Source organism: Erigeron canadensis, chromosome 5, assembly GCF_010389155.1.
Source record: "Erigeron canadensis isolate Cc75 chromosome 5, C_canadensis_v1, whole genome shotgun sequence".
Taxonomy (NCBI): Eukaryota; Viridiplantae; Streptophyta; class Magnoliopsida; order Asterales; family Asteraceae; genus Erigeron; species Erigeron canadensis.
This window is the reverse complement of record NC_057765.1, coordinates 6,572,898-6,588,633: the sequence shown is the minus strand read 5'-3', so window position 1 is coordinate 6,588,633 and position 15,736 is coordinate 6,572,898. Positions and strand designations below refer to the sequence as shown.

Below are 15,736 nucleotides of genomic sequence, written 5' to 3'. Positions count from 1 at the left end.
ACTATTTTCTTAATTAATAGTTAACAAATTAAAATATTCAATTTCACTTTATTAACATTTGATTTTTGACCTTGATAATTTCACAGACATTTATTGTGTTGCTCATTTAGTCTTACTGATAAAATAAATTATTCAATGCCAAGACATACAACCTTCTAAACCGAGTTTTGAGATTCCCACTATCAAGCCAATGATCATTCCAAAATCTTTTCTTATTTTCACTCTCAACTGTTATTTACTAACATCTTAAGGGGGTTAGCAATCGAGTGTGCCTTAGATAATGAGGAACATATATTTGCCCCATATATTATTACCATTTGTTTTACAGAGGAACACAGACTCAGAACCATGAATTACATTGATGATTTTAAACCTAACATAATTCGGATTTTAAACCACATGTCATATCCATTTGTACATATCAATATTAAATTAAGAGTATCCAGACCACCAAAATCTAAACCACCCACTTTTTTACTTGACATTTGCCTTCCAGTGGATCCATTACATTTCATTTTCCGAGTTCAAACCCCCTCCTCCCTTACCCCTTCCACCAAAAAGTTGAAGTTGTGATCTTTATCAATCGAAATAGAAAAAAAAATAATATATCCTAAATACTTTGAATTGCCGAGTTAGAATCCATCATAGACAATGCATTAACATTGAGTTTAGATTTTTTTTTCTATAATAACTTTGCAAAATTTATGAAATATAACCATGGATGGAGTCCCCACTCCAATTTGGTGAATCTTGTCTTATTTTCACTATATACTGTTTTTTAATAAAATCTTAAGGGGGCTAGCAATCGAGTGTGCCTCAGATAATGAGGAACATATGAATCACATTGATGATATTAAACCTAACGTAATTCAGATATTGAACCACATGTCATATCCATTTGTACATATCAATGCTAAATTAAGAGTATCCAGACAACCAAAGCCTAAACCACCCACTTTATTACCTGATAATTATCTTCCAGTAGATCCATTACATTTCATTTTCCGAGTTTGACCCCCCCCCCCTCCTCCCTTACCCCTTCTACAAAAAAAAATGAAGTTGTGATCTTTATCAATCGAAATAGAGAAAAATAATATATCCTAAATATTTTGAATTGCAGAGTTAGAATCAATCGTAGATAACACATTAACATTGTGTTTAGATTTTATTCTATAATAACTTTGCAAAATTTATGAAATATGACTATGGATGGAGTCCCCACTCAAACTTTGGTACAATGTAAACTTTTTTAAGGGTATTTTTGTTCCTACAAAATATTAATAAATGAAAAATACATACAAACATTGACTTTGTTGTCATAGGCCTCTTCTTTGGTAATACATCACTTGGTTGAAAACATTATTTTTGAGATAAACCCCTTTATTGATAGAGTAAAAATTTTAAGTTGTTTTTACTTTTAATAGAATAGAAGAAAAAAAGGGTTGGAAAAATGGTTTTTTCTTTGTTTGGGTAATTTATTTTATGTTGTTTAATAGAGCGCAACTTTTCCGTCACCACATGCTCCAAAATTGCATATCAGTGTTAAAGGTTGACGTTCCCAAAGTTGTCACTCACCTAAGCTAAACTCGGCTTTCTCAACGTTGTCACTGATAATATCTAAACCCAACATTATTATTATTATTATTATATATATATATGTATATATATATATATATTGTAGATATAGGGTGTTACGACGTTATTAATATTCAATTTTATTTTATTATGGTTTAAAATATAGCTTAATATTTTTATTAATAGAAAATTGATCTATATATTTTATATGAAACATATCTTAAATATCTTAATATATATTATAAGACAGTTGAACTAATGACTTATTAACCAATCACATCGCTAAATTTCATCAAATTGACTTTTGATGATGTCATCATTTAGATAAACTACAAATTAAAAATCCTAATAGTCATTATCCAAATATATTATTATATTATTATTTATATTAATTTACACTTTTTTATTTTCCATCAATAATTTACACTTTTTAGCCCTGAATACTTAATTTATATTTATTTTTAGCCATCAACTTAAGAGAATTTTTTAAAATTTATGATCATTTAATTAAATTATAAAAAATTTTAACATATGAAATATTTTCTAAAAAAATATATTTCAAAACCTAACGACTTATTAACAAATATTATATTAGACTTTTATAATTATAAATATTAATATTTAGTTTAATATTTGATATAAATACAATGTGAACTCTAGATACATATCCCAAACACGATTGACAACAAATGGTTACTTGAATCCTAAATCCAAATCAATATAAACTACATTCAAGATTCATTTTATCTCTCAATAAAAAAAAGGTACATAATTTTCTCCTTTTTATATATTAGTTTTACATATTAATGTTTAATGTTACAGTTGTCCCTCAAATTAAGAGTTCTAATTGTTATCAAAGAATATAAAAACAATCTTAATTGTTATTATATTATCATATAACAAGTGACTGAAAATAAACCTATGCGCATTATGGACGCGCATCATGATTAAATACATATATTTGAATGTCAAGTACAGGATCACAAATATGTTTATATTTTAATTCTTAATTATCTTTCATAATAATATCACATCATGAATATAACTGGTTTCAAAATATTTTATAATGAAGAAATTATTATATATAGCATGTGGCTTGTGGAATGACTACGACAAACAATTCCATCAATATGTCTAGACTAATCATTACAGTGACAAACATATGATTATTGTACTACAAATATAACACTTAGAACCGTATTTCTTCAAAATTATAAGTTTTTATGACTTAAAAGTATGAAGATCTAATATTGATAATATCATAAAACTCGTATCCAGTGTTGGACATGGGTCTAAAATCTAGTTTCAAACTAAAATATGCTTTATTTTTTCCATATGATATTAACTATTATTCTATTATATAAGATATAAGATAGATAGCGTTATTTAATTATTAGGATATATATTAGCTATTAATCTATTGAATATATTTTATTAAAATTATTGGGTAAAAAGTGTAAATTTATGATGGAAAATCAAAAAGTGTAAATTAAATATAAAGGGGGAATTTTTTGTATAGTTATAAAAAGTATAAGTATTAATATTGATCTAATGGTTATAAATCAAGAATGAAATTCATCCAAGGGTTCTTGTTTGTTTAAGAATGAATTTAGCACCTTGTTATATATATATTGGTAGATTGATTCATCATTGAATTATCAAAACAAAACAAAAGTCCTATTTTGCTTTAGACATATCAATCATTTCAAACAAACATGTACAAATGCAGATTTCATCAACAAACCCAAATTTCATAAACAAACCTAGATTTCATCTTCAACCTTATAAATTCATATATAATTTTTAAACCAAATATATGTAAGTCTAAATCACAAACTCAGATTTCATCAACAAACCCATCAAACTCCATAAAATGAATCAAATATTCACAACTTAGATATATTCCAATAGTTTGTTTCAATTTTACACAAACACTAGATCTGACAACAATTTAAAGCCCTATATCTAACAAGAAAAGAAATAGAAATGAAGAAGAAATAAAGAAAATAAAAAGAAATATGTGGTAGTTGTAGTAGCAAGAACATCACCGTACCACTCACCACCATAAACCACTACCACGCACCAACGTCGACAAACACCATGCACAAGGAGGCCCGGGAGGGGGGGGGGGGAAGCAAGACCTCCGGCCGGGGCACAATTTTGAGAGGGGCACAAAAATGTTTAAATTTTCTATGAATATTATATATGTAAAATTTATATAGATATAAATATATTTGATTCTAATTATAAATTAATGCCTAAATTGTAAATGGTATAATATTTTAGGTACTAATTAAATATATATGTACATACAAAGTTATGTCCTTAGTAATAAATATAGAGTACTTTTTTTACAATTAGCTAAATAAAGCTTAATTAGACTATCCAAATCAACATAGGGAACTGTGTGTTAACACGAGTCCTTAACCTAGTTAATAATTAAATATCTAAATGAAAATTAAAAAATAATGTAAAATCCTCTTGGCATTTTTTGAAGGTTTTAAAACAACTTGGTTATTTCCCAATTGCAACAATTGCATATTGAAAATTGTTGACTATTCTAGTTTCGGTTGTATCTTTCAAAAAGAGTTTTTTGAAGTTGAAGTTATTGAAAGACTTAGCTGATCGGCGATGATAGCTATTTAGAATGGAATCTTAGAGAGTATTGACTGAGAGGAGCTAATCAACCAATTTTGCTATGAAGAATGCTAGGCGAGCTTCTCGAATAGTTGGTTATATATATTTCTAATACCATCATTTTGTTATTGTTATAACGTCTCAATTATATATATAAAAAATTTGCTTATATAATTAGATTTTAAGAATTGGGGGCACTTTTTTCCTGGCTCGAATTGGGCACTTGAATTCTTGGGGCTGCCACTGACCATGCATCACCGTCAACTACCACTAAGAACCCCCGTCGACCACCACTTGGCACCTTCCACATCCGACCACCACGCACCACCATCGCGCATCATTTTGGTACATCTGTATTTGAAGATCTTGATCAGATTTCTTGTTTTTTGATTTGATGGGTTTTCATATAGATCTTTATGGGTTTTCAACTATAGACATATAGAGGATTAGAGGGGCTTACTGGTAATTAAGAAAGAGAAGTGGGGTAAATTAGATATAGGAATTGAGAAAGTTGGAGAAGAAATGATTTTGTGGAATAAGAGGGGTTAGAAAATCTTCATATGTGTGAGGAATGTCCAATGCGCATGGTATAGTTCTTATAGCTATCTTGTTTAAAGCCTGATATATTTCTCAGTAAAAAACACGGAGAATTTACTATGAAGAAAGTTCATTTCTTTCCAAAATGTGAAGAAATCAAATTACAATAAAGAAAGTTCATTTTTTTTCAAAATGTGAAAAAATCAAATTACAAAGGAACTAATTTATCGAGAGTTACAATTCTCCGTATTCATAATTTCTTTTCTCTGCCAAGAAGAGAATTCATTTTATTACGGTTGTCAAAATCAAAGAATAAAATTAAAAGACAGAATCAATGCATAACATGTAGTATCAAACTTAACAAATCACAAAGTCAATCCCAGTCCAGATAATGTAATTACATGAGTAAAAGTGTAAACAATAGAAACTGTGGGCTAACATAAAAACGTGTGAAGATGGGTGATACAAGCTAACATAAGCTTCTTCTTAGGTCACCCAATTTCGTCCGCACCACTCATTTCACCTTCCTCAACCCACAAACCAAAAATCCCCAATTTCCCCAAACACCCAAACACCCAAAATCCCCAAACACCCAAAATAAGTAAATAACAAACCCTAATTTCCAAAATTCATCTCAAATTCACACACCCATCAAACAAAAATCACTTTAATTTGTTGGGTTTTCAATGGGGTGAACCAATCACAACTTTTCTTGAAAAAAGTTTGAATCTTTAATAATAATTATATATATATGGAGTGGGATAGTAACAGTGATATAAGTGGAGATGAAGAAGGGTTTTTATTAAATGATGGAAGTGGTTTGCCTTTTCCAGTTGATACTTTACTTCAACCAGCTCCTTGTGGATTTGTTGTTACAGATGCTTTGGAACCTGATCATCCTATTATTTATGTTAACTCTGTTTTCGAAATTATTACTGGGTATCGAGCCGAAGAAGTCCTCGGTCGAAATTGGTATGTTTTCTTTTATCATTTCTTTGTTGCTGATATGAATATATTGTGTTTTTTCTTGATGATGTGATTTTTGTTAAGGTTTTATATGTGTGTTTTGGGTTTGGAAATGATGTATGTATTGATATAGGTGATATTTATCGGTATCGATAAGTTGGGGTGAAGTTTGATGATGTGTTATGGTTTTCGAGTATGATTATATGTGTTGTTATTAGGTTGTGTTTCAAGGGATTAGGGGTTTGTAAAATAAAGAGTGAAACGAAATGTTTTCAGACGTATTATTTATAAAAAACGGAAAATGGCTTAGATGTTTGAAGGAAAAGAATATTGGGGAAATGTTATATCTAGGAATTCGATGTTTGATGATGTGTTTTCATCATCATTGTATGTAATTGTAAGTAGGATTGCTCTTAGTTTTTTTGTATTTGACAGTATCATGGTTTTGGATATATATGTTAGGTGGGATTAAGGCTTTTTAGAATAAGGAATGGACGTAAAATTATAAGACACTTAGAATCTTCAGGACTTCATTGATGGCTTAAGAGAAACTAGTGGTTACTCTAATTGACACATACTCTTGAGGTAGTTGATATCTGAATAATGGATTTATTATATGGAATAGAATAGATGTTTTTTGAAAGTTATTGGAAATATTTTTAGACGAAAATATATGGAAATTAATGGTTGATATGTTTTGAACTTCAAGTATTCCAATATGTATATTCAAGTAGTGAGTATTGACTATTGATCTTAGTGTTGCATTTGAAATTATCAAGCTTCTGGCTACATAAGTTTGGGGCACCAAGTTTCTTTCAGATTACTATCTGAACTATTTGCCTACAGTTTATAATTTGCTGCTATGATGGTCAGTATAACTGTAAATTTATGCAATTTCTTTTGATAGCTTATAGTGGCATGATACAATAAACTGTGAGCTGAACTATTTGCATATGGTTTATTGGAATGCCCCAAAAACTATAATGAAGAAATAAATTTCAATAGTTTTATCATATAAAGGTCTGATCAGTCTTATACTAACATTTCAATGCATTATGCGTGACCGAGGTTTTTTCAATTGCCTACATGTTACGGAGGGAAAAGTTTATTGTAACTTATTTCGTATGAGTAAACTGGAAGTATTGGGTTATTTTGCCCTAACCCAATACCTTGTACAAGCTTCCTCTCTAATAATTATGTGAGGTTTGTTACTATATAAGTATTCAACAGGTCTCAAACTGTACTTGATACTTTGTAGGCTTAAATGTACCAAAACGGTCATAGATTGTATTGTTGTGAGTTTAATTATGCTCTCATGTTGAGATAAGTATACTCGAAAATTGGTTAGGTCAATTGTATGCTGGTCTAGTCCATTTTTCAGGTTATTATCTTGCTAGTTGCTGCATTGGGCCAGACATACTAGAGGTTGCTCCGAGTTGTGTCTTTTTTTTTTTCTTTTTTTATTTTAATCTTCCCTGGTTCATACTCATAAACAAGGCATGTGCTTTTAAGAGTATGAAGAAAGAAACAATCTGATGCTCACTTATTTGCAACTTTTCTTATGCCACATGATAGGGTAACATCTTAACAGAAGCTAGATAGTTGAGCCTATCTTTTTTTAATGACTAATGACTAATGAGCATGTATTGTTAAGGTTATTAATTTCTTGGGAAGTCAATCAATTGATTATTGAGTTTCATGTGTATATCAACTTATGGTTTATCTGAATCAATATTTAATATGAGGAATGGAATGGGCATCTTATGGTTTATTTCGATATTGTAGATTAGTAGTATTCATTGAGATTTATCCATTTTACTTCTCTGGTGTTGGAAGATCTGTTTGATAAATTAAATAGAAGTAAGAATACTGATAGAAGATCTGTTCGAGTGTTTGATAAAATAAATAGAAGTAAGAATACTGATATACTGTGAAAAGCTGTTGATAGTCTTGAACATGTCAAGTTTTCTGCTAAAAGGACTCCGAAAGAAATGACCTTTCCTCATCATGTATCAATAGTCACTATATTATATAATCTACTTGAGGCTAATATCTGTCTTACACTAAAACAACACTATCTGGACAGATACAAAACTGTTATCGATCACACATCATACACTGATTGATGGACATCCCACATCTGATTATATGACATGCATATCTTAATTTTGTGTGTATTTAGAGTTTTTCTGTTATCCAATTAGAATGTTTGTCTATATGCAATCTCCACACTAGCTCAGTCTACTTTCGCCAACTATCTATCTCGAGTGGGAAAGCATTATGTTGAACAGATGTCTATATAGCTTTATATATAGGTTTCTATTCTGAACATAAGAAAACGTACTGGAGCGCCTTTTGCTACTAGAAATTTTGAATAATAACGCCTGTTAAGTTATAAGTGAAATCATTAGACTGAAAACATATGAGAATGAGAGCGGAGGCTTGTATCTCAGGCGTTGAGGGTCTGATGGTTTCAAATTTTATCTGCTAGTTCTTTTAGAAGTACTGAATTTCTACTCATACTGCAAATCTATTAACATTGACAAATTTGTCAGATGTTTACTTAAATCTCTATATGAGTTGACTAGATGAAATATTGCGTAATATTGCATTGTAAATTTCCTATATAATCTGTATCCTTTTGAAATTCATGTATATAGTCTTAGTATGGCTACCTTTACAATATACTATCATGGCTGATTACGTAGTCTTAGATTAGATATATGAATTTCCTTGATTGAATAATTGAAGGTGAATCAATTCAATTACGATCCAAGATATCCTCTGAGTACCCATTGTTCTTACAGTAGCCATCGAGTTGCCCTGTTAGAAGCTAGGAAGGTACTTTTGATGGTGCATTGTTTATATTTACCTTGTGTAAAGTTGGTTAGGCGAGATAGTGTGGTCAGAATGTCAGATGGTTCTATACTGTTCCTGGTGGTTTTCATGGATGCTATCTTCTCAAACCTAATTAGATGTGGTACATTGGGTGGGGATAACATGTTGGCTGCTCAAAACTCAAAACGGCTTGTTTCAGAACACTTATTCGAACTTTTTTATATTTTCATATGGCATCAAATATGATTGCATACATAATAATGTAAAAAAATAAATAAAAATTCATTGAATAAGTTGTTTTAGGACGTGCATTGATATTTTGCCAATTCGACTCGTTCGCTTTCAAGCTAGTTTTTTTCATTGAATTGTTTGACTATTGCATGATAAAAGATAAAAATTTAATCCGAGTTGATCCAAGTAAACAGGTCAATTTTGACACCTCTAACTTCTATGTTCTATCTACGTGTTGTTTTGTTTCCACATGACTGTTTACTCTTCTGCTCTCTCCTTTGCAATTTCACAAATGAGCTCTGGGGTTGACGAGAACACACTCGATAGGTCTATTCGCACAACTTAACAACTTGTTGTAGTATCCATACCATGTTTTTGTAAGGTCCATGAACACATCCATACATTTGTTAGGGTGTCATGCATATGAAGTTGTTACATTGAAGTGCTATGGTATATCATATACAATACCTGCATAAGACACAGTTTACTTGGTATCAGCACTTTACAGTCTCACAACCTCATGTCAGTGCTATCTGTTCTTTCATCTGTGCGTTGACAATACTTAAACGAACAGATGCTGCTGATTAGTTTCTTATCTGATGTCGATCTCTATTTCTTATTAGTTCTGTGTATGTGGATATAAGATCATCACAGTGATATATTTCGAGCTAAATGGCTGTGTCAAGCTTACAAGTAAAGTCAGATATTAGTTGAGGAAAGTGAATTGATTGATATTCACTGTTAAAAAAAATTAACTGCGATGTTGATTTTTTTAATTCGGAAAGGGTCATATGCCATAATGGGACCACAGGTGCTACACTATTTCCTTAAAACTGTGTCTACAGATTTTATATATGCAAAGAAAAAAAGCAAAGATGGGCTACTGTACGACTTTTTCCATTTATTATATTAACTATTAGTTTACTTGCACACAAAAGATATGCAAACCAAAAGCCATGCATCAAGGAAAGCAATGTTCCCGGAAAATAACATCTTAATATGAAGAATGTTTGAGGAGTAGCTGAAAAATTAATTAATGATAAATTCATAGTTTGTGGTAGAAGATGAAAATGCAGAAACACTAATGAGATATTGGAGCGTATAACCTAGGAGCCGGGACTTAATTTTTGTTTCACTGGAAATGAGTCGCAGTAAATAAAGATGTAAATGTTCACTGTTTTTGATGATTGTTTGGGAGTTGCAAACAGATGACATTTATCTTTGAAAACTTTTGTACTTGTTGAATGCTAACATTCTTTGATTTTATTAACTCTCTATCGTCTACATAATTAAAAACAGTTTGCATTGGTTCTCTCATTTGAGGTACAAACAAGAAATCTTGAAATTGAGTTCTATTTTGAGCCGCAGTCACTGCTTGCTTGTCGTATATGTTGCAATTTGTTGTTAGTGTTTGCTTTCCCCATTTTTCTGTAGATTTCGTACATCCTATTATTATATAGTAAATTTTGCACCATCATTTTCTCACCGATCAACTTATCTATATACATACCTATGTGCCTATCTGTTCTCCAATGTGTCTTGTTTGCTGGGGCAACAATGTAGCACTAAGTGATTAAGAAAAGCCTCTTAGGTTGTACGGAACTAATTTCTTAATTCTTATACTAGATCATGTATCTAAATTTTTTCTTTTGGAGCAATGGTTAAGCGACTTATCTGTAGTATGAAGCTCTCAAATTCAAGTGGCAGAATTTCAATATCTGTTTTTAGGAATGAAGTTGAATATATGTCTTGTGTCGTTCCTGTATTGCAATGGTTTACCATGTACATATTGCTTGCAGTGACCTATTAAGAATATGAAAAGACTCTTTTTATGGATAAAGACGGTTACTCTTGGTAAATTTATATTAATAATTTATATGTATGAACAATACAATCACGGAAAAATCTGTTGGAAATAACAGACATTGGAAGGGACACACATGTCTCATACCCATTATGGCATTAACTGCCATAGCCCAAGCTAATAACATGGGTAGCTAAGCATAACTAACAAACACAGAACAAATTATTAATGGGTATGCATGCAAGAATTTTAGTTTCCATAACATCGCCACCGTCTCCAAATCCTTTAGAGTTTAGACTCTTCAACAAAAGCAATTTCATTCGAACTTTTTCAAAAATTACTTTTTCAGGTGTTCCCTCTATGTTTGTATGATACTGAGCGTTTCGTTCCATCCAATTGTGAACATTATTTGTTAAAGTAGTTCCAAGTATCTTGCCATGTTTGCAAGAGATGTTCAAGTCTTGCAACTGGTGTAATGGTTACCAAAGAGTTTTGCATAGCTAACATGCCAAGATAGTGATACGTACCTAGTGCAGAAAGAAAGTCTAGGGTGGTTAAGTGTCAAGTTACAATACTATTTAACTATATTTGGTAATTACTTTGGGTCCAAGTTAGGTTAAGTAATGTTTATGTTTAAATAAGGCTGCTGTGCCATCAGTTTGAGGGGGGAGATTATTATTATTGTTTTTAGGAAATTAGGGCTGCTGGAGCATTATACCAGATTAGGGCTACTGGAGCATTGTACCAGATTATCTAAATAAGTTATTATTGTGATTTATCTTGTTCTTTCTATATTTTCTGGTCTGATGCACATCAGATAGTAATGCCCATATTCTACATAAGAATTTGATCATGTGTTTGCAGCTTTTAGATTGATGGGGGATTTATTGCTCAGACCATACCATGAGACTATCGAGCTTTCCTGTCGTAGTGTATACAATACTTAACCGACAAAAGATGTGCTGTATGCCTGTATATGAAAACCAAATAATTCAAGTTGCCTGGAGCCATTATTATTTTTTGCAATAATTTGATCTCTAGTTTTTTTTTTAACAGTGATTTACTATTTAATGTTGACCGCATAGCTCATTATGCATGATGACCTTTTTTCTCTTTTATAGTGATGTCTAAAAAATGCTGTTATTTTTCACATAGTGCTTCCTCTATCTTGCATGACTGTATAAGAATTGCCTAGAAAAAGGAGCCCTCATCCGACTTGTAATTGTCAAACTTGTTTATTTAGTTATTATTTGACAATGAAGTCTTTAATTTTGGAAGAGAATCAGAGATTTTTTACATGTCTATTCAGTCTCTTGTTTGAAAGTTTATATTTATGTACAGTCAAACGTAGAAGCTTTCAGTTCTTAAACAAAATGTGTAGTATCAGTTTGAGTTTTAATTCAAGGTAACGAAGGAGGTAGGTATGATTTTTGATATTGATATGCCTTACTACATATACGTTCTGTGTTTATGTTCTGTACGCTTTTGTTATCTATATCCTCTTCGGGTCTTCAGAAAAAAGCATCCCTTAATTGGACATGTTGAATAGTTGATATGCTTTATGGTCATGTCATGTGGACAGAAATACAGACATTAGAATGAGAAACATAAAGCAAAAAATAAAAATAAAAACCGATTTTTATGTACAACCCTCTGTTTGGACAAGTCGGCTTGCAAATCTGTATGCATTTAAACAATACAGACATTAAAATGAGAAACATAAAGCAAAAAATAAACATTAAAACCGATTTTTATGTACAACCCTCTATTTGGACAAGTCGGCTTACAAATCTGTATGTATTTAATCAATATTAATTTATGCCATCACGGGCTGGGTGTGGTTTGAAACAAGTCATTTTTGTGGATAGATCGAAATGGTCCATACTACATAGAATTTAATTGTTGATTCAGTAATTGTGATTAGAAAGACCATTCACTCCTGTAATAATATAAAATTTTGACTTCACGATTTACTAGCTGCATATATTTGAAGTATAAGCTGTATGACTGTCAACCCAATTGACCTATTCGGTCTATTTGACCCGTCCCATTGTACCTATTATTTTTTGTAAAAATTAAGCTGACCTGTTTGAGATAAAACACAATAAAATTGACCTATTTATTGGGTCGAATGACGTTTTTGTACCTTTTAAAAGTTGTATCATCTATACATTAGTTCCGATTGGAGTCTATTGTTTTCTGTTCCCCTAATATATGGATTTTTTGGCAGTCGGTTCTTGCAATGCAGAGGTCCATATGCAAAAAGAAGACATCCCCTGGTGGACTCTACTGTAGTATCAGAAATCAGAAGATGTATTGAGAGCGGGATCGAATTCAAAGGAGAACTCTTAAACTTCACAAAGGACGGTACCCCATTAATGAACAGATTACGTATGACCCCTATATATGGTGATGATGATGTAATTACCCATATCATCGGTATCCAGTTCTTCACTGAAGTTGATCTTGATCTGGGTCCACTCCCGGGGTCTACCATTAAAGGAATTGTGAAAGTATCTGATCGGTTTCAATCTAGTCTCCTCTCCTGCCGGCTAACCCCAGCTGAAACCCGCAATTCTTCGCGTGGACTCTGTGGGCTTCTACAGTTGAGTGACGAAGTGATTTCTCTAAAAATTCTTTCACTGTTAACCCCGCGAGATATTGCTTCTGTAGGATCTGTTTGCAGGCGGTTCTACGAGGTAGCAAAGAACGAGGATTTATGGAGAATGGTCTGTCAAAACGCCTGGGGTAGTGAAACAACAAGGGTTTTAGAGACGGTTCCTGGGGCTAAAAGATTGGGATGGGGTCGGTTGGCACGGGAACTTACAACTCTAGAAGCGGCAGCATGGCGGAAGGTGACAGTTGGTGGTGCTGTCGAGCCGTCCCGATGTAATTTCAGTGCATGTGCAGTCGGGAACCGTGTGGTTCTTTTTGGCGGTGAGGGTGTCAATATGCAACCATTGAATGACACATTTGTACTAGATTTAAATTCTACTAAACCTAAGTGGGAACATGTGAAAGTCGGCTCACCACCACCTGGGCGTTGGGGTCATACACTCTCGTGTGTGAATGATTCTAATTTGGTTGTATTTGGAGGCTGTGGGACCCAAGGGTTACTTAATGATGTTTTCCTGTTGGATTTGGACGCCAAACATCCTACATGGCGTGAAATTTCCGGTTTAGCTCCTCCACTTCCGCGGTCATGGCATAGTTCTTGTACCCTTGATGGGACAAAGTTGATTGTTTCAGGTGGTTGTGCAGACTCGGGTGTACTTCTGAGTGACACCTTTTTACTCGATCTTTCAATGGAGAAACCGATTTGGAGAGAGATACCCGTCACATGGACGCCACCTTCTCGTCTTGGTCACACCTTAACTGTTTATGGCGGGCGGAAAATTCTGATGTTTGGCGGGCTTGCTAAAAGTGGGCCCCTCAGGTTCAGATCTAGTGATGTTTTTACTATGGACTTAAGTGAGGATGAACCTTGTTGGAGATCGGTGACTGGTAGTGGAATGCCTGGTGCAGGTAACCCAGGCGGCATAGGTCCACCACCCCGGCTTGACCATGTAGCTGTTAGCCTTCCTGGAGGCAGGATCCTTGTATTTGGTGGGTCAGTTGCAGGTCTTCACTCTGCCTCACAGCTCTATATATTGGACCCTACTGAAGAGAAACCTACTTGGCGGATACTGAATGTGCCAGGGAGGCCGCCACGTTTCGCATGGGGTCATAGTACGTGTGTTGTGGGTGGTACACGAGCCATTGTTCTTGGAGGTCAAACTGGTGAGGAATGGATGTTAAGCGAGCTTCATGAGCTATCTTTAGCGAGTTCTGTTTAAATCTTTTAAAGGCTTTTGGAAAATAACAATTTATAGGTGCTTTGTGGATGCTCAATCAACACATTTCTTGTACAAGATGCGAAACAGTCCTCTAAATAGGGTATTCGGAGTAAAGGTATGAGTTGTCAGATTTGTGCAGAAAACTGTTACTTCGGTCAACCCCCAACTCTTTTTGGTAAGCAGTAATTGACAGATTTGGTAGGGTATAATATACTTGGGTCTTGTTTTCATAATGCATGCCCATGTAATGTTGTGTGTTTCGAACCCAAGGAGTAGAAAACTAAAGTATTAGTGGTGCTTTGTATATAGCAAATGACAAATTTGTTCTTAACTCTACTGAAAGCTGTATTCAGGAAGCTATTGGTATCTATTTGTACATGGACCGGTTTGTTCTTTGGCTATGGATGAGGGTTCCATCATGGGTAAGTTTTGGCAGAATAGGGGTTTAGTCGCATGCCGGCTAGTTGGCTTTCAGGTCTTTAAATGTTTAATTTAACAGTTCTATATACTACATTTATATATATGCGTCGACTTGTAATATTTGGATGTTGCTATGCTGTAGAGGATTGATTCGGATGTTGTTCTCTGTTGCTGCTTTTGTTCCGTCTAGGTTTATCAAATGGACTCCCTGTCTTTAGTTTAAAGATATTTAAAGTGTTATACTCCAAGTGTTTTCTTTAAACTGTTTATATATGAAAGGAAAAGTAAAAATTAAACTAAACAAACAAGTATATTGTACAAGAAATGATCCCTTATCCAGAAGAGACTTATGTTTTATGATTTGTTCCCCACTGTAGAGCATGCATTTTAATTTTTGCGCCTGTGTTCTGTCGAAAGTTTGATTTTGGTTCGTGGTCAAAGCCTGTTCCAGATGGGTGATGAGATGTTTTACTTTGGTCGTAAGAGCATCTGGGGACCAAAATATCGGTTTAAATGTGCTAGATGATATTCACTTAGAAGCTCCCTCAACCAAATGCAGAACCTTCCAAACTAAAAGCGATGCCGATGCATTGCACAAAGTGGATGATTACTTTAAATTACAAGTTGGTTAAGAAAATCTCCAAAATTTATTCCTGTTTTCTCAAGTAATCCCATCCTGTCAGAGCAGCGGCTGAACTAATGGAACTTATCTAACTTCCCTTTTTTTTTCTAAAAAGCAAACTATCATCATTCTTCTAAACTGACCCAAATATTTAATATGGTATCATTCTTCTAAACTGACCCAAATGTTTAAGATGAAATCAGAAACTCTCGGTTTTTTTTTTTTTTTGACAGAGGAGAAACTCTCATCCAATTTAGTTAGTTTGAAATG

The 15,736-nt window shown here is 33.1% G+C and overlaps 1 protein-coding gene across 1 annotated transcript; it reads left to right on the top strand.

Annotated features, from left to right (window-relative positions):
- Positions 1-5,191: 5,191 nt before the first annotated feature.
- On the top strand, positions 5,192-15,106 carry LOC122600456 (adagio protein 1-like). The gene is made up of 2 exons (XM_043773168.1): positions 5,192-5,721; positions 12,819-15,106. The coding sequence occupies exons 1-2, from the start codon at positions 5,501-5,503 to the stop codon at positions 14,422-14,424; spliced, it is 1,827 nt and encodes a 608-aa protein (XP_043629103.1). The 5' UTR covers positions 5,192-5,500; the 3' UTR covers positions 14,425-15,106.
- The last annotated feature ends 630 nt before the right edge of the window (positions 15,107-15,736 follow it).

Coding starts and splice junctions, on each gene's coding strand:
- LOC122600456 (XM_043773168.1), top strand. CDS start 5,501: ATGGAGTGGGATAGTAACAGTGATATAAGTGGAGATGAAGAAGGGTTT. Junction 5,722..12,818: donor GAAGTCCTCGGTCGAAATTG/GTATGTTTTCTT, acceptor ATTTTTTGGCAG/TCGGTTCTTGCAATGCAGAG.